The following is a 22,437-nucleotide window of genomic DNA, read 5'->3' on the forward strand; positions in this document are numbered from 1 at the left end:
GGGGTAGATCGCAGCAGGTCATTCTGCAGAGACCAGCTGCGATCCGCATTTATTAACTTAAAAAGCAGATGGAACATGCGGCTCCCGGCCGGGTCCTATATACAGCTCTCACAATTCATAATCCCCGCCCGGGAGACAGGAGCTCTGATTGGTGAATAGCGATTGACCAATCGGAGCTCCCATGTTCTGGCGGCGGGGATTATGAATTGTGAGTATATAGGAGCCGCATGTGATGCCGGCTTTTTAAGTGGAGAATCACTGGAGAATGACCTGCTGTGATCTGTCCTTCAGTGCCAGGACTACAACGCCCATCATAGTCTGTCCACGATGGGAGTAGTAGTCCTAACAGTCCCAATAGAGTCCTGCAGCTGGGGGATGTGCAAGAGGTGTCCCTCAGCACTGCAACTACTCCCATCATGGGACAGATTCTAGGAGTAGTTGTAGTACCGCAGTGCTGAGGGATGGCTCCTGCATCCTTCAGCGTCTGACACTTTCACTTTCTCACGTCCTTGCTAGTACTCGAACATTTTTTGCAAAAAAAAAGCGCAATTGCGCAAAAAAGAAAAAAAAAGCCCATAAATTTTTTGCGCAATTGATTACATACCAGTCCACTGGATAAAGTGGTGTACAGTACGGTACACCAAACAAGGGACAACTTTGGAAAAGCATAAACCAAAAAAAATAAATAAATGCAGCACAAATGCAAAAAAAACTAAACGCAATTGCGCAAAATTTGTAGAGGTGAAAACTGGTGTAAAGGCAATGATACAAGCCCCCCCCCCCCACCCCCCGTGTATATAAATATATATTTTACTGTACATTGTGTATTATGCACTTATATCTATTACCCTTTAGGGCCGCACTATAAATATTTTCGGATTATTTAGTCCTTTGTGACCCGAATCATTATACAGAATCAATAAAGCTTCATCAGAAACAGAAGAAAAAAAAAAGAAAAACCTTTTATTTATTTACTGGAAATATCACAGATTATAGAAATATAGAAGTGAGAAAATCTGGTGGAGAACAGATGATTAGGGCGCCCCCTGCTGGGGACACGCTGTAGTGTTCCCTAAGGATCCGGATCATCCAGCGAGTGACTGAGAAGACGCTGCAGGACTCTGGGGCCCCCGGGGCCCGGATATATATATATATATATATATATGTTGCATAGATAATCGCACTTTCCCTTTGTCCATGAACCCACGACAGGACCCTGATGTCTCCATCTTCTCTGTCGCCGCTGCTGGTGGGATCGGTCACCGCAGGGAAACCGTGAGAGACGCCAGGAATAAGAATATGGAGACCGACAGTCCGGACCCTCGGCCGCAGTCCTGGGCGTTTTCCTGCGGGGGGGAAAAAAAAAGTTGGAGGTTGTCACAGATGTAATGGGGTGGGGGGGGAGAGGTCTTCTTTATACGCATCTATAGGATCTCTGACTCCCTAGGACAGTGTTTCCCAACCAGGGTGCCTCCAGCTGTTGCAAAACTACAACTCCCAGCATGCCCGGACAGCCAACGGCTGTCCGGGCATGCTGGGAGTTGTAGTTTTGCAACAGCTGGAGGCACCCTGGTTGGGAAACACTGCTCTAAGCTCAAGGGAAGGGGAATCCTCCAGCCATGGTTTCCCTAGAGGTTTCCTCCACTGGGGTTTTTCCCCCTCTCCTAAGTGCTCTAGGCTGTCCAGGCATGCTGGGAGTTGTAGTTTTGCAACAGCTGGAGGCACACTGGTTGGAAAACACTACCCTAGGACCACCCTGACTCCACAGGGTGCACCAAGAATGGAGGACCCAGCTTTACAGGGTGCAGCAAGAATGGAGGAGCCAGCTTTACAAGGTGCGCCAAGAATGGAGGACCCAGCTTTACAGTGTGCAGCAAGAATGGAAGACCCAGCTTTACAGGGTGCACCAAGAATGGAGGACCCAGCTTTACAGGGTGCGCCAAGAATGGAGGACCCAGCTTTATAGGGTGCACCAAGAATGGAGGACCCAGCTTTACAGGGTGCGCCAAGAATGGAGGACCCAGCTTTACAGGATGCAGCAAGAATGGAGGACCCAGCTTTACAGGGTGCAGCATGAATGGAGGACCCAGCTTTACAGGGTGCAGCAAGAATGGAAGACCCAGCTTTACAGGGTGCACCAAGAATGGAGGACCCAGCTTTACAGGGTGCGCCAAGAATGGAGGACCCAGCTTTACAGGATGCAGCAAGAATGGAGGACCCAGCTTTACAGGGTGCAGCATGAATGGAGGACCCAGCTTTACAGGGTGCAGCATGAATGGAGGACCCAGCTTTACAGGGTGCGCCAAGAATGGAGGATCCAACTTTACAGGATGCGCCAAGAATGGAGGACCCAGCTTTACAGGGTGCGCCAAGAATGGAGGACCCAGCTTTACAGGGTGCAGCAAGAATGGGGGATCCAGCTTTACAGGATGCAGCAAGAATGGGGGATCCAGCTTTACAGGATGCAGCAAGAATGGAAGACCCAGCTTTACAGGGTGCGCCAAGAATGGAGGACCCAGCTTTACAGGGTGCAGCAAGAATGGAGGACCCAGCTTTACAGGGTGCACTAAGAATAGGGGATCTGGCTCCACAAAGTGCACAGGGATCGGAGACTGATGTTCCCCAATATCCCCCTTGGGACCCCAGTAGTCAGACCCCATACGTTTCTATTGTAGAATGGCCCTGATCTACACAGATGACTGTGCCCGCGTCGTGGCACTTACCTCGGGGTGGAAGGCGTGGCAGGAATGTGGCCGCCGTCGCAGTTTCTGGGATCGCATCCGCTCACACTTCACAGAAGCGTTATGTGCGACCGAGTTAAGGTTCTTCAATCAAGTGTATAAATGGAGCGTCCTGTCCTCCTGCATAACCTTCCCCAGCAATTCATTAAAGGGTTAAAGGGGTACTCCGGTGGGGGGGGGGGGGGGAAACTAATCAACTGGTGCCAGAAAGTTAAACAGATTTGTAAATTTCTTCTATTAAAAAATCTTAATCCTTAATCCTTATTAGCTGCTGATACTACAAAGGAAATTATTTTCTTTTTGAAACACAGAGCTCTCTGCTGACATCATGAACACAGTGCTCTCTGCTGACACCTCTGTCCATTTTAAGAACTGTCCAGAGTAGGAGAAAATCCCCATAGCAAACAGGTGCTGCTCTGGACAGTTCCTAAAATGGACAGAGATGTCAGCAGAGAGCACTGTGCTCGTGGTGTCAGCAGAGAGCTCTGTGTTCCAAAAAGAAAGGAATTTCCTCTGTAGTATTCAGCAGCTAATAAGTACTGGAAGGATTAAGATTTTTTTTTTAATAGAAGTAATTTACAAATCTGTTTAACTTTCTGGCATCAGATTATTTATTTGTTTATTTATTTTTTTAAATCAAGTTTTCCACCGGAGTACCCCTTTAACAAAGGAGCAACGTCCAACTTATACTGCAAGGATATATATATATATATATATATATATATATATATATATATATATATTGTGGATGGAGTGGATGGCTCAGGATCTTAATAGAATGCTGGATGTGAAATGAGAAAATGGCTGCTGTGGACGGAGCTTCCAGTGTGTCCGGGCATGCAGGAGTTACAGATTTGCAACAGCTGGAGGCACCCGGGTTGGGAAAAACTGCTCTCTCGCTTCAACCTGTGACTTTCCAGCTATAAATCTAGACCAGTGTTTCCCAACCAGTGTGCCTCCAGCTGTGGCAAAACTACAACTCCCAGCATGCCCGGACAGCCGTTGGCTGTCCGGGCATGCTGGGAGTTGTAGTTTTGCAACAGCTGGAGGCACGCTGATCGGGGAAACACTGATCTATATACTATGACATGCTGGGACTTTTGGTGCTCACAGCTTGTAGCAATGCAGAACATAAGGATATATTTGACTTCTTTGGCTTGTAAGGAAACTTGGGGGAAGATGCTGCAGTCGCAGAGCGAGTCGCTGACCAGGAGGAGGAGGTTACTGTGGACGACGTGCTGCATGACGAACATCCTGCGCGGAAAACAGAGTGAGAAAAAAACCATCTGTAATCTAATAAAAAATATATATATCTGCAGTACCACAGGATGCCAGAAGAGGGGGGTGTAAGCAAGCGGGAAAAGTAACTATAGAACAGCGTCCTAGTGCGCGCTGTCAGGTCGGGGTCTCACTTTTGGCAGTGGCCGCACTCGATGAGCCCGTTGGCCTCCCGGATGGAGGTGTCATGGATGAAGGCCGGATACTCCGTGTCACATGGCTGCAGCATGTCCTGCTTCTTATGCTTGTGCGCTGAAGACGAGAGAGAAAAATAAAACGTGAGAAAATAAACTTGTGACCCGTCTGCCATTACCCATGAGGCCGCGGGAGGAGGATGAGGGCGTCTGTGCATGTGAGGATGGAAGATATATTGTATATGGGGGCAGGAGAAGAAACATGGGATCCTCAGGGGCGGGGCTTGAAGCCTGGATGGTTAGGGTAGTGGCTTTCTGGGTGTGGTTATCGTAGACCACGCCCATGCTCTCGCCAGGGTAAGGTATTGGTGGACAGGATGTGATTACCAGGCGACAGATTAACTTATACTTTGTCACTAGGGGGCGGAGGAGAGGAGGGGTTGTTACTTACAGTGATGGAAAAAGGATTTTGCTGGAAGTCACATGACGGGTCACATGACGGATGAGGCGTCGTATGAATGGAGGATGGATGAGAGAAATGAGAGACAACGTGAGTCTGGTGAATCATCGCAGGAGCCCCGGCAGTAATATATATATATATGGTATATTAGTATATAGTGTAATACAGCATGATATATAACGGATAGACACAGCTAGTGGCCAATAGTGGTACTGCACCTGAAAAACCGCCACCTCCATGGTCACCTACCTTCTGCTGTATTATCAGACGACCAGAAGGGGCACAGACTGAACTCCAGGAGGAACCTGCGGGGGAGGAGACCGTGAACGAAGGATATATAATCTACTGCTCCCTGTTATCAGCCGCTTCAAGCTACAGAGGCTGCAGAGTGACCCCCCCCCCCCTTATAACGCTCCAGTACTGATATAACCTCTATATATTACATCATATGTGACTGATATCAGCCGCTCCTCTTATAACGCTCCAGTACTGATATAACCTCTATATATTACATCATATGTGATGATATCAGCCGCTCCTCTTATAACACTCCAGTACAGATATAATCTCTATATATTACATCATATGTGACTGATATCAGCCGCTCCTCTTATAACGCTCCAGTACTGATATAATCTCTATATATTACATCATATGTGATGATATCAGCCGCTCCTCTTATAACGCTCCAGTACTGATATAACCTCTATATATTACATCATATGTGATGATATCATCCGCTCCTCTTATAACGCTCCAGTACTGATATAACCTCTATATATTACATCATATGTGATGATATCAGCCGCTCCTCTTATAACGCTCCAGTACTGATATAACCTCTATATATTACATCATATGTGATATCAGCCGCTCCTCTTATAACGCTCCAGTACTGATATAACCTCTATATATTACATCATATGTGATGATATCAGCCGCTCCTCTTATAACGCTCCAGTACTGATATAATCTCTATATATTACATCATATGTGATGATATCAGCCGCTCCTCTTATAACGCTCCAGTACTGATATAATCTCTATATATTACATCATATGTGATGATATCAGCCGCTCCTCTTATAACGCTCCAGTACTGATATAACCTCTATATATTACATCATATGTGATGATATCAGCCGCTCCTCTTATAACGCTCCAGTACTGATATAACCTCTATATATTACATCATATGTGATGATATCAGCCGCTCCTCTTATAACGCTCCAGTACTGATATAATCTCTATATATTACATCATATGAGATATCAGCCGCTCCTCTTATAACGCTCCAGTACTGATATAACCTCTATATATTACATCATATGTGATGATATCAGCCGCTCCTCTTATAACGCTCCAGTACTGATATAACCTCTATATATTACATCATATGTGATGATATCAGCCGCTCCTCTTATAACGCTCCAGTACTGATATAATCTCTATATATTACATCATATGTGATATCAGCCACTCCTCTTATAACGCTCCAGTACTGATATAATCTCTATATATTACATCATATGTGATGATATCAGCCGCTCCTCTTATAACGCTCCAGTACTGATATAACCTCTATATATTATATCATATGTGATATCAGCCGCTCCTCTTATAACGCTCCAGTACTGATATAATCTCTATATATTACATCATATGTGATGATATCAGCCGCTCCTCTTATAACGCTCCAGTACTGATATAACCTCTATATATTACATCATATGTGATGATATCAGCCGCTCCTCTTATAACGCTCCAGTACTGATATAATCTCTATATATTACATCATATGTGATGATATCAGCCGCTCCTCTTATAACGCTCCAGTACTGATATAATCTCTATATATTACATCATATGTGATGATATCAGCCGCTCCTCTTATAACGCTCCAGTACTGATATAACCTCTATATATTACATCATATGTGATATCAGCCGCTCCTCTTATAACGCTCCAGTACTGATATAATCTCTATATATTACATCATATGAGATATCAGCCGCTCCTCTTATAACGCTCCAGTACTGATATAACCTCTATATATTACATCATATGTGATGATATCAGCCGCTCCTCTTATAACGCTCCAGTACTGATATAATCTCTATATATTACATCATATGAGATATCAGCCGCTCCTCTTATAACGCTCCAGTACTGATATAATCTCTATATATTACATCATATGTGATGATATCAGCCGCTCCTCTTATAATATATAGAGGTTATATCAGTACTGGAGCGTTATAAGAGGAGCGGCTGATATCATCACATATGATGTAATATATAGAGATTATATCAGTACTGGAGCGTTATATCATATGTGATATCAGCCGCTCCTCTTATAACGCTCCAGTACTGATATAATCTCTATATATTACATCATATGTGATGATATCAGCCGCTCCTCTTATAACGCTCCAGTACTGATATAACCTCTATATATTACATCATATGTGATGATATCAGCCGCTCCTCTTATAACGCTCCAGTACTGATATAATCTCTATATATTACATCATATGTGATGATATCAGCCGCTCCTCTTATAACGCTCCAGTACTGATATAATCTCTATATATTACATCATATGTGATGATATCAGCCGCTCCTCTTATAACGCTCCAGTACTGATATAACCTCTATATATTACATCATATGTGATATCAGCCGCTCCTCTTATAACGCTCCAGTACTGATATAATCTCTATATATTACATCATATGTGACTGATATCAGCCGCTCCTCTTATAACGCTCCAGTACTGATATAACCTCTAAATATTACATCATATGTGATGATATCAGCCGCTCCTCTTATAACGCTCCAGTACTGATATAACCTCTATATATTACATCATATGTGATGATATCAGCCGCTCCTCTTATAACGCTCCAGTACTGATATAATCTCTATATATTACATCATATGTGATGATATCAGCCGCTCCTCTTATAACGCTCCAGTACTGATATAACCTCTATATATTACATCATATGTGACTGATATCAGCCGCTCCTCTTATAACGCTCCAGTACTGATATAATCTCTATATATTACATCATATGTGACTGATATCAGCCGCTCCTCTTATAACGCTCCAGTACTGATATAACCTCTATATATTACATCATATGTGACTGATATCAGCCGCTCCTCTTATAACGCTCCAGTACTGATATAATCTCTATATATTACATCATATGTGATGATATCAGCCGCTCCTCTTAGAACGCTCCAGTACTGATATAACCTCTATATATTACATCATATGTGATGATATCAGCCGCTCCTCTTATAACGCTCCAGTACTGATATAACCTCTATATATTACATCATATGTGATATCAGCCGCTCCTCTTATAACGCTCCAGTACTGATATAATCTCTATATATTACATCATATGTGATGATATCAGCCGCTCCTCTTATAACGCTCCAGTACTGATATAATCTCTATATATTACATCATATGTGATATCAGCCGCTCCTCTTATAACGCTCCAGTACTGATATAACCTCTATATATTACATCATATGTGATATCAGCCGCTCCTCTTATAACGCTCCAGTACTGATATAATCTCTATATATTACATCATATGTGATGATATCAGCCGCTCCTCTTATAACGCTCCAGTACTGATATAACCTCTATATATTACATCATATGTGATATCAGCCGCTCCTCTTATAACGCTCCAGTAGTGATATAACCTCTATATATTACATCATATGTGATGATATCAGCCGCTCCTCTTATAACGCTCCAGTACTGATATAATCTCTATATATTACATCATATGTGATATCAGCCGCTCCTCTTATAACGCTCCAGTACTGATATAACCTCTATATATTACATCATATGTGATATCAGCCGCTCCTCTTATAACGCTCCAGTACTGATATAATCTCTATATATTACATCATATGTGACTGATATCAGCCGCTCCTCTTATAACGCTCCAGTACTGATATAACCTCTATATATTACATATGTGATGATATCAGCCGCTCCTCTTATAACGCTCCAGTACTGATATAATCTCTATATATTACATCATATGTGATGATATCAGCCGCTCCTCTTATAACGCTCCAGTACTGATATAATCTCTATATATTACATCATATGTGATGATATCAGCCGCTCCTCTTATAACACTCCAGTACTGATATAATCTCTATATATTACATCATATGTGATGATATCAGCCGCTCCTCTTATAACGCTCCAGTAGTGATATAACCTCTATATATTACATCATATGTGATGATATCAGCCGCTCCTCTTATAACGCTCCAGTACTGATATAATCTCTATATATTACATCATATGTGATATCAGCCGCTCCTCTTATAACGCTCCAGTACTGATATAACCTCTATATATTACATCATATGTGATATCAGCCGCTCTTCTTATAACGCTCCAGTACTGATATAATCTCTATATATTACATCATATGTGACTGATATCAGCCGCTCCTCTTATAACGCTCCAGAACTGATATAACCTCTATATATTACATATGTGATGATATCAGCCGCTCCTCTTATAACGCTCCAGTACTGATATAATCTCTATATATTACATCATATGTGATGATATCAGCCGCTCCTCTTATAACGCTCCAGTACTGATATAATCTCTATATATTACATCATATGTGATATCAGCCGCTCCTCTTATAACGCTCCAGTACTGATATAATCTCTATATATTACATCATATGTGATGATATCAGCCGCTCCTCTTATAAAGCTCCAGTACTGATATAACCTCTATATATTACATCATATGTGATATCAGCCGCTCCTCTTATAACGCTCCAGTACTGATATAATCTCTATATATTACATCATATGTGATGATATCAGCCGCTCCTCTTATAACACTCCAGTACTGATATAATCTCTATATATTACATCATATGTGATGATATCAGCCGCTCCTCTTATAACGCTCCAGTACTGATATAATCTCTATATATTACATCATATGTGATGATATCAGCCGCTCCTCTTATAACGCTCCAGTACTGATATAAGAGGAGCGGCTGATATCATCACATATGATGTAATATATGGAGATTATATCAGTACTGGAGCGTTATAAGAGGAGCGGCTGATATCATCACATATGATGTAATATATAGAGATTATATCAGTACTGGAGCGTTATAAGAGGAGCGGCTGATATCATCACATATGATGTAATATATGGAGATTATATCAGTACTGGAGCGTTATAAGAGGAGCGGCTGATATAATCACATATGATGTAATATATAGAGATTATATCAGTACTGGAGCGTTATAAGAGGAGCGGCTGATATCATCACATATGATGTAATATATAGAGATTATATCAGTACTGGAGCGTTATAAGAGGAGCGGCTGATATCATCACATATGATGTAATATATGGAGATTATATCAGTACTGGAGCGTTATAAGAGGAGCGGCTGATATCACATATGATGTAATATATAGAGATTATATCAGTACTGGAGCGTTATAAGAGGAGCGGCTGATATCATCACATATGATGTAATATATAGAGATTATATCAGTACTGGAGCGTTATAAGAGGAGCGGCTGATATCATCACATATGATGTTATATATAGAGGTTATATCAGTACTGGAGCGTTATAAGAGGAGCGGCTGATATCATCACATATGATGTAATATATGGAGATTATATCAGTACTGGAGCGTTATAAGAGGAGCGGCTGATATCATCACATATGATGTAATATATAGAGATTATATCAGTACTGGAGCGTTATAAGAGGAGCGGCTGATATCATCACATATGATGTAATATATAGAGGTTATATCAGTACTGGAGCGTTATAAGAGGAGCGGCTGATATCAGTCACATATGATGTAATATATAGAGGTTATATCAGTACTGGAGCGTTATAAGAGGAGCGGCTGATATCACATATGATGTAATATATGGAGATTATATCAGTACTGGAGCGTTATAAGAGGAGCGGCTGATATCATCACATATTATGTAATATATACAGATTATATCAGTACTGGAGCGTTATAAGAGGAGCGGATGATATCACATATGATGTAATATATAGAGATTATATCAGTACTGGAGCGTTATAAGAGGAGCGGATGATATCAGTCACATATGATGTAATATATAGAGATTATATCAGTACTGGAGCGTTATAAGAGGAGCGGCTGATATCATCACATATGATGTAATATATAGAGATTATATCAGTACTGGAGCGTTATAAGAGGAGCGGCTGATATCATCACATATGATGTAATATATGGAGATTATAACGCCCCAGTACTGATATAATCTCTATATATTACATCATATGTGATGATATCAGCCGCTCCTCTTATAACGCTCCAGTACTGATATAACCTCTATATATTACATCATATGTGATGATATCAGCCACTCCTCTTATAACACTCCAGTACTGATATAACCTCTATATATTACATCATATGTGATGATATCAGCCGCTCCTCTTATAACGCTCCAGTACTGATATAACCTCTATATATTACATCATATGTGATGATATCAGCCGCTCCTCTTATAACGCTCCAGTACTGATATAACCTCTATATATTACATCATATGTGATGATATTAGCCGCTCCTCTTATAATGCTCCAGTACAGATATAATCTCTATATATTACATCATATGTGACTGATATCAGCCGCTCCTCTTATAACGCTCCAGTACTGATATAATCTCTATATATTACATCATATGTGATGATATCAGCCGCTCCTCTTATAACGCTCCAGTACTGATATAATCTCTATATATTACATCATATGTGACCGATATCAGCTGCTCCTCTTATAACGCTCCAGTACTGATATAACCTCTATATATTACATCATATGTGATGATATCAGCCGTTCCTCTTATAACGCTCCAGTACTGATATAACCTCTATATATTACATCATATGTGACTGATATCATCCTCTTATAACGCTCCAGTACTGATATAACCTCTATATATTACATCATATGTGATGATATCAGCCGCTCCTCTTATAACGCTCCAGTACGGATATAATCTCTATATATTACATCATATGTGATGATATCAGCCGCTCCTCTTATAACGCTCCAGTACTGATATAACCTCTATATATTACATCATATGTGATGATATCAGCCGCTCCTCTTATAACACTCCAGTACTGATATAACCTCTATATATTACATCATATGTGATGATATCAGCCGCTCCTCTTATAACACTCCAGTACTGATATAATCTCTATATATTACATCATATGTGATATCAGCCGCTCCTCTTATAACGCTCCAGTACTGATATAATCTCTATATATTACATCATATGTGATGATATCAGCCGCTCCTCTTATAACGCTCCAGTACTGATATAATCTCTATATATTACATCATATGTGACCGATATCAGCTGCTCCTCTTATAACGCTCCAGTACTGATATAATCTCTATATATTACATCATATGTGATGATATCAGCCGTTCCTCTTATAACGCTCCAGTACTGATATAACCTCTATATATTACATCATATGTGACTGATATCAGCCTCTCCTCTTATAACGCTCCAGTACTGATATAATCTCTATATATTACATCATATGTGACTGATATCAGCCGCTCCTCTTATAACGCTCCAGTACTGATATAACCTCTATATATTACATCATATGTGATGATATCAGCCGCTCCTCTTATAACGCTCCAGTACTGATATAACCTCTATATATTACATCATATGTGATGATATCAGCCGCTCCTCTTATAACGCTCCAGTACTGATATAATCTCTATATATTACATCATATGTGATGATATCAGCCACTCCTCTTATAACGCTCCAGTACAGATATAATCTCTATATATTACATCATATGTGATGATATCAGCCGCTCCTCTTATAACACTCCAGTACTGATATAATCTCTATATATTACATCGTATGTGACTGATACCAGCCGCTCCTCTTATAACGATCCAGTACTGATATAACCTCTATATATTACATATGTGATGATATCAGCCGCTCCTCTTATAACACTCCAGTACTGATATAATCTCTATATATTACATCATATGTGATGATATCAGCCGCTCCTCTTATAACGCTCCAGTACTGATATAATCTCTATATATTACATCATATGTGATATCAGCCGCTCCTCTTATAACGCTCCAGTACTGATATAACCTCTATATATTACATCATATGTGACTGATATCAGCCGCTCCTCTTATAACGCTCCAGTACTGATATAATCTCTATATATTACATCATATGTGATGATATCAGCCGCTCCTCTTATAACGCTCCAGTACTGATATAACCTCTATATATGACATCATATGTGATGATATCAGCCGCTCCTCTTATAACGCTCCAGTACTGATATAACCTCTATATATTACATCATATGTGACTGATATCAGCCGCTCCTCTTATAACACTCCAGTACTGATATAACCTCTATATATTACATCATATGTGATGATATCAGCCGCTCCTCTTATAACGCTCCAGTACTGATATAATCTCTATATATTACATCATATGTGATATCAGCCGCTCCTCTTATAACGCTCCAGTACTGATATAATCTCTATATATTACATCATATGTGATATCAGCCGCTCCTCTTATAACGCTCCAGTACTGATATAATCTCTATATATTACATCATATGTGATATCAGCCGCTCCTCTTATAACGCTCCAGTACTGATATAATCTCTATATATTACATCGTATGTGATGATATCAGCCGCTCCTCTTATAACGCTCCAGTACTGACATAACCTCTATATATTACATCATATGTGATGATATCAGCCGCTCCTCATATAACGCTCCAGTACTGATATAACCTCTATATATTACATCATATGTGATGATATCAGCCGCTCCTCATATAACGCTCCAGTACTGATATAATCTCTATATATTACATCGTATATGATATCAGCCGCTCCTCTTATAACGCTCCAGTACTGATATAACCTCTATATATTACATCATATGTGATGATATCAGCCGCTCCTCTTATAACGCTCCAGTACTGATATAACCTCTATATATTACATCATATGTGATATCAGCCGCTCCTCTTATAACGCTCCAGTACTGATATAACCTCTATATATTACATCATATGTGATATCAGCCGCTCCTCTTATAACGCTCCAGTACTGATATAACCTCTATATATTACATCATATGTGATGATATCAGCTGCTCCTCTTATAACGCTCCAGTACTGATATAACCTCTATATATTACATCATATGTGATGATATCAGCCGCTCCTCTTATAACGCTCCAGTACTGATATAATCTCTATATATTACATCATATGAGATATCAGCCGCTCCTCTTATAACGCTCCAGTACTGATATAATCTCTATATATTACATCATATGTGATGATATCAGCCGCTCCTCTTATAACGCTCCAGTACTGATATAACCTCTATATATTATATCATATGTGATATCAGCCGCTCCTCTTATAACGCTCCAGTACTGATATAATCTCTATATATTACATCATATGTGATGATATCAGCCGCTCCTCTTATAACGCTCCAGTACTGATATAACCTCTATATATTACATCATATGTGATGATATCAGCCGCTCCTCTTATAACGCTCCAGTACTGATATAATCTCTATATATTACATCATATGTGATGATATCAGCCGCTCCTCTTATAACGCTCCAGTACTGATATAATCTCTATATATTACATCATATGTGATGATATCAGCCGCTCCTCTTATAACGCTCCAGTACTGATATAACCTCTATATATTACATCATATGTGATATCAGCCGCTCCTCTTATAACGCTCCAGTACTGATATAATCTCTATATATTACATCATATGAGATATCAGCCGCTCCTCTTATAACGCTCCAGTACTGATATATCCTCTATATATTACATCATATGTGATGATATCAGCCGCTCCTCTTATAACGCTCCAGTACTGATATAATCTCTATATATTACATCATATGAGATATCAGCCGCTCCTCTTATAACGCTCCAGTACTGATATAATCTCTATATATTACATCATATGTGATGATATCAGCCGCTCCTCTTATAACGCTCCAGTACTGATATAACCTCTATATATTATATCATATGTGATATCAGCCGCTCCTCTTATAACGCTCCAGTACTGATATAATCTCTATATATTACATCATATGTGATGATATCAGCCGCTCCTCTTATAACGCTCCAGTACTGATATAACCTCTATATATTACATCATATGTGATGATATCAGCCGCTCCTCTTATAACGCTCCAGTACTGATATAATCTCTATATATTACATCATATGTGATGATATCAGCCGCTCCTCTTATAACGCTCCAGTACTGATATAATCTCTATATATTACATCATATGTGATGATATCAGCCGCTCCTCTTATAACGCTCCAGTACTGATATAACCTCTATATATTACATCATATGTGATATCAGCCGCTCCTCTTATAACGCTCCAGTACTGATATAATCTCTATATATTACATCATATGTGACTGATATCAGCCGCTCCTCTTATAACGCTCCAGTACTGATATAACCTCTAAATATTACATCATATGTGATGATATCAGCCGCTCCTCTTATAACGCTCCAGTACTGATATAACCTCTATATATTACATCATATGTGATGATATCAGCCGCTCCTCTTATAACGCTCCAGTACTGATATAATCTCTATATATTACATCATATGTGATGATATCAGCCGCTCCTCTTATAACGCTCCAGTACTGATATAACCTCTATATATTACATCATATGTGACTGATATCAGCCGCTCCTCTTATAACGCTCCAGTACTGATATAATCTCTATATATTACATCATATGTGACTGATATCAGCCGCTCCTCTTATAACGCTCCAGTACTGATATAACCTCTATATATTACATCATATGTGACTGATATCAGCCGCTCCTCTTATAACGCTCCAGTACTGATATAACCTCTATATATTACATCATATGTGACTGATATCAGCCGCTCCTCTTATAACGCTCCAGTACTGATATAACCTCTATATATTACATCATATGTGATGATATCAGCCGCTCCTCTTATAACGCTCCAGTACTGATATAACCTCTATATATTACATCATATGTGATATCAGCCGCTCCTCTTATAACGCTCCAGTACTGATATAATCTCTATATATTACATCATATGTGATGATATCAGCCGCTCCTCTTATAACGCTCCAGTACTGATATAATCTCTATATATTACATCATATGTGATATCAGCCGCTCCTCTTATAACGCTCCAGTACTGATATAACCTCTATATATTACATCATATGTGATATCAGCCGCTCCTCTTATAACGCTCCAGTACTGATATAACCTCTATATATTACATCATATGTGATATCAGCCGCTCCTCTTATAACGCTCCAGTAGTGATATAACCTCTATATATTACATCATATGTGATGATATCAGCCGCTCCTCTTATAACGCTCCAGTACTGATATAATCTCTATATATTACATCATATGTGATATCAGCCGCTCCTCTTATAACGCTCCAGTACTGATATAACCTCTATATATTACATCATATGTGATATCAGCCGCTCCTCTTATAACGCTCCAGTACTGATATAATCTCTATATATTACATCATATGTGACTGATATCAGCCGCTCCTCTTATAACGCTCCAGTACTGATATAACCTCTATATATTACATATGTGATGATATCAGCCGCTCCTCTTATAACGCTCCAGTACTGATATAATCTCTATATATTACATCATATGTGATGATATCAGCCGCTCCTCTTATAACGCTCCAGTACTGATATAATCTCTATATATTACATCATATGTGATGATATCAGCCGCTCCTCTTATAACACTCCAGTACTGATATAATCTCTATATATTACATCATATGTGATGATATCAGCCGCTCCTCTTATAACGCTCCAGTAGTGATATAACCTCTATATATTACATCATATGTGATGATATCAGCCGCTCCTCTTATAACGCTCCAGTACTGATATAATCTCTATATATTACATCATATGTGATATCAGCCGCTCCTCTTATAACGCTCCAGTACTGATATAACCTCTATATATTACATCATATGTGATATCAGCCGCTCCTCTTATAACGCTCCAGTACTGATATAATCTCTATATATTACATCATATGTGACTGATATCAGCTGCTCCTCTTATAACGCTCCAGAACTGATATAACCTCTATATATTACATATGTGATGATATCAGCCGCTCCTCTTATAACGCTCCAGTACTGATATAATCTCTATATATTACATCATATGTGATGATATCAGCCGCTCCTCTTATAACGCTCCAGTACTGATATAATCTCTATATATTACATCATATGTGATATCAGCCGCTCCTCTTATAACGCTCCAGTACTGATATAATCTCTATATATTACATCATATGTGATGATATCAGCCGCTCCTCTTATAAAGCTCCAGTACTGATATAACCTCTATATATTACATCATATGTGATATCAGCCGCTCCTCTTATAACGCTCCAGTACTGATATAATCTCTATATATTACATCATATGTGATGATATCAGCCGCTCCTCTTATAACGCTCCAGTACTGATATAACCTCTATATATTACATCATATGTGATATCAGCCGCTCCTCTTATAACACTCCAGTACTGATATAATCTCTATATATTACATCATATGTGATGATATCAGCCGCTCCTCTTATAACGCTCCAGTACTGATATAATCTCTATATATTACATCATATGTGATGATATCAGCCGCTCCTCTTATAACGCTCCAGTACTGATATAAGAGGAGCGGCTGATATCATCACATATGATGTAATATATGGAGATTATATCAGTACTGAAGCGTTATAAGAGGAGCGGCTGATATCATCACATATGATGTAATATATGGAGATTATATCAGTACTGGAGCGTTATAAGAGGAGCGGCTGATATCATCACATATGATGTAATATATAGAGATTATATCAGTACTGGAGCGTTATAAGAGGAGCGGCTGATATCATCACATATGATGTAATATATGGAGATTATATCAGTACTGGAGCGTTATAAGAGGAGCGGCTGATATCATCACATATGATGTAATATATGGAGATTATATCAGTACTGGAGCGTTATAAGAGGAGCGGCTGATATCATCACATATGATGTAATATATAGAGATTATATCAGTACTGGAGCGTTATAAGAGGAGCGGCTGATATCATCACATATGATGTAATATATAGAGATTATATCAGTACTGGAGCGTTATAAGAGGAGCGGCTGATATCATCACATATGATGTAATATATAGAGGTTATATCAGTACTGGAGCGTTATAAGAGGAGCGGCTGATATCATCACATATGATGTAATATATGGAGATTATATCAGTACTGGAGCGTTATAAGAGGAGCGGCTGATATCATCACATATGATGTAATATATAGAGATTATATCAGTACTGGAGCGTTATAAGAGGAGCGGCTGATATCATCACATATGATGTAATATATAGAGGTTATATCAGTACTGGAGCGTTATAAGAGGAGCGGCTGATATCAGTCACATATGATGTAATATATAGAGGTTATATCAGTACTGGAGCGTTATAAGAGGAGCGGCTGATATCACATATGATGTAATATATGGAGATTATATCAGTACTGGAGCGTTATAAGAGGAGCGGCTGATATCATCACATATTATGTAATATATACAGATTATATCAGTACTGGAGCGTTATAAGAGGAGCGGCTGATATCACATATGATGTAATATATAGAGATTATATCAGTACTGGAGCGTTATAAGAGGAGCGGATGATATCAGTCACATATGATGTAATATATAGAGATTTTATCAGTACTGGAGCGTTATAAGAGGAGCGGCTGATATCATCACATATGATGTAATATATAGAGATTATATCAGTACTGGAGCGTTATAAGAGGAGCGGCTGATATCATCACATATGATGTAATATATGGAGATTATAACGCCCCAGTACTGATATAATCTCTATATATTACATCATATGTGATGATATCAGCCGCTCCTCTTATAACGCTCCAGTACTGATATAACCTCTATATATTACATCATATGTGATGATATCAGCCACTCCTCTTATAACGCTCCAGTACTGATATAACCTCTATATATTACATCATATGTGATGATATCAGCCGCTCCTCTTATAACGCTCCAGTACTGATATAACCTCTATATATTACATCATATGTGATGATATCAGCCGCTCCTCTTATAACGCTCCAGTACTGATATAACCTCTATATATTACATCATATGTGATGATATTAGCCGCTCCTCTTATAATGCTCCAGTACAGATATAATCTCTATATATTACATCATATGTGACTGATATCAGCCGCTCCTCTTATAACGCTCCAGTACTGATATAATCTCTATATATTACATCATATGTGATGATATCAGCCGCTCCTCTTATAACGCTCCAGTACTGATATAATCTCTATATATTACATCATATGTGACCGATATCAGCTGCTCCTCTTATAACGCTCCAGTACTGATATAACCTCTATATATTACATCATATGTGATGATATCAGCCGTTCCTCTTATAACGCTCCAGTACTGATATAACCTCTATATATTACATCATATGTGACTGATATCATCCTCTTATAACGCTCCAGTACTGATATAACCTCTATATATTACATCATATGTGATGATATCAGCCGCTCCTCTTATAACGCTCCAGTACGGATATAATCTCTATATATTACATCATATGTGATGATATCAGCCGCTCCTCTTATAACGCTCCAGTACTGATATAACCTCTATATATTACATCATATGTGATGATATCAGCCGCTCCTCTTATAACACTCCAGTACTGATATAACCTCTATATATTACATCATATGTGATGATATCAGCCGCTCCTCTTATAACACTCCAGTACTGATATAATCTCTATATATTACATCATATGTGATATCAGCCGCTCCTCTTATAACGCTCCAGTACTGATATAATCTCTATATATTACATCATATGTGATGATATCAGCCGCTCCTCTTATAACGCTCCAGTACTGATATAATCTCTATATATTACATCATATGTGACCGATATCAGCTGCTCCTCTTATAACGCTCCAGTACTGATATAATCTCTATATATTACATCATATGTGATGATATCAGCCGTTCCTCTTATAACGCTCCAGTACTGATATAACCTCTATATATTACATCATATGTGACTGATATCAGCCTCTCCTCTTATAACGCTCCAGTACTGATATAATCTCTATATATTACATCATATGTGACTGATATCAGCCGCTCCTCTTATAACGCTCCAGTACTGATATAACCTCTATATATTACATCATATGTGATGATATCAGCCGCTCCTCTTATAACGCTCCAGTACTGATATAACCTCTATATATTACATCATATGTGATGATATCAGCCGCTCCTCTTATAACGCTCCAGTACTGATATAATCTCTATATATTACATCATATGTGATGATATCAGCCACTCCTCTTATAACGCTCCAGTACAGATATAATCTCTATATATTACATCATATGTGATGATATCAGCCGCTCCTCTTATAACACTCCAGTACTGATATAATCTCTATATATTACATCGTATGTGACTGATACCAGCCGCTCCTCTTATAACGATCCAGTACTGATATAACCTCTATATATTACATATGTGATGATATCAGCCGCTCCTCTTATAACACTCCAGTACTGATATAATCTCTATATATTACATCATATGTGATGATATCAGCCGCTCCTCTTATAACGCTCCAGTACTGATATAATCTCTATATATTACATCATATGTGATATCAGCCGCTCCTCTTATAACGCTCCAGTACTGATATAACCTCTATATATTACATCATATGTGACTGATATCAGCCGCTCCTCTTATAACGCTCCAGTACTGATATAATCTCTATATATTACATCATATGTGATGATATCAGCCGCTCCTCTTATAACGCTCCAGTACTGATATAACCTCTATATATGACATCATATGTGATGATATCAGCCGCTCCTCTTATAACGCTCCAGTACTGATATAACCTCTATATATTACATCATATGTGACTGATATCAGCCGCTCCTCTTATAACACTCCAGTACTGATATAACCTCTATATATTACATCATATGTGATGATATCAGCCGCTCCTCTTATAACGCTCCAGTACTGATATAATCTCTATATATTACATCATATGTGATATCAGCCGCTCCTCTTATAACGCTCCAGTACTGATATAATCTCTATATATTACATCATATGTGATATCAGCCGCTCCTCTTATAACGCTCCAGTACTGATATAATCTCTATATATTACATCATATGTGATATCAGCCGCTCCTCTTATAACGCTCCAGTACTGATATAATCTCTATATATTACATCATATGTGATGATATCAGCCGCTCCTCTTATAACGCTCCAGTACTGATATAATCTCTATATATTACATCGTATGTGATGATATCAGCCGCTCCTCTTATAACGCTCCAGTACTGATATAACCTCTATATATTACATCATATGTGATGATATCAGCCGCTCCTCATATAACGCTCCAGTACTGATATAACCTCTATATATTACATCATATGTGATGATATCAGCCGCTCCTCATATAACGCTCCAGTACTGATATAATCTCTATATATTACATCGTATATGATATCAGCCGCTCCTCTTATAACGCTCCAGTACTGATATAACCTCTATATATTACATCATATGTGATGATATCAGCCGCTCCTCTTATAACGCTCCAGTACTGATATAACCTCTATATATTACATCATATGTGATATCAGCCGCTCCTCTTATAACGCTCCAGTACTGATATAACCTCTATATATTACATCATATGTGATATCAGCCGCTCCTCTTATAACGCTCCAGTACTGATATAACCTCTATATATTACATCATATGTGATGATATCAGCTGCTCCTCTTATAACGCTCCAGTACTGATATAACCTCTAAATATTACATCATATGTGATATCAACTGCTCCTCTTATAACGCTCCAGTACTGATATAATCTCTATATATTACATCATATGTGATATCAGCCGCTCCTCTTATAACGCTCCAGTACTGATATATCCTCTATATATTACATCATATGTGATGATATCAGCCGCTCCTCTTATAACGCTCCAGTACTGATATAATCTCTATATATTACATCATATGTGATGATATCAGCCGCTCCTCTTATAACGCTCCAGTACTGATATAATCTCTATATATTACATCATATGTGATGATATCAGCCGCTCCTCTTATAACGCTCCAGTACTGATATAACCTCTATATATTACATCATATGTGATGATATCAGCCGCTCCTCTTATAACGCTCCAGTACTGATATAATCTCTATATATTACATCATATGTGATATCAGCCGCTCCTCTTATAACGCTCCAGTACTGATATAATCTCTATATATTACATCATATGTGATGATATCAGCCGCTCCTCTTATAACGCTCCAGTACTGATATAACCTCTATATATTACATCATATGTGATGATATCAGCCGCTCCTCTTATAACGCTCCAGTACTGATATAATCTCTATATATTACATCATATGTGA

At 38.7% G+C, this 22,437-nt stretch overlaps 1 protein-coding gene across 1 annotated transcript in view; it reads right to left on the reverse strand.

The window, feature by feature from the left end:
- Positions 1-967: 967 nt before the first annotated feature.
- CACNA2D4 (calcium voltage-gated channel auxiliary subunit alpha2delta 4) overlaps positions 968-22,437 on the reverse strand; it is a 256,253-nt gene continuing 234,783 nt past the window's right edge. The window contains exons 34-39 of the mRNA XM_056517887.1: positions 4,863-4,918; positions 4,605-4,625; positions 4,154-4,271; positions 3,883-3,995; positions 2,724-2,806; positions 968-1,346 (exon numbers count right to left, since the gene is read on the reverse strand). Of these exons, the coding sequence (XP_056373862.1) occupies positions 1,260-1,346; positions 2,724-2,806; positions 3,883-3,995; positions 4,154-4,271; positions 4,605-4,625; positions 4,863-4,918 (478 nt within the window). The 3' untranslated portion in view covers positions 968-1,259. The remainder of the gene's footprint in view (positions 1,347-2,723; positions 2,807-3,882; positions 3,996-4,153; positions 4,272-4,604; positions 4,626-4,862; positions 4,919-22,437) is intronic.

The sequence above is a fragment of the Hyla sarda genome, chromosome 4, assembly GCF_029499605.1.
Source record: "Hyla sarda isolate aHylSar1 chromosome 4, aHylSar1.hap1, whole genome shotgun sequence".
NCBI lineage: Eukaryota > Metazoa > Chordata > Amphibia > Anura > Hylidae > Hyla > Hyla sarda.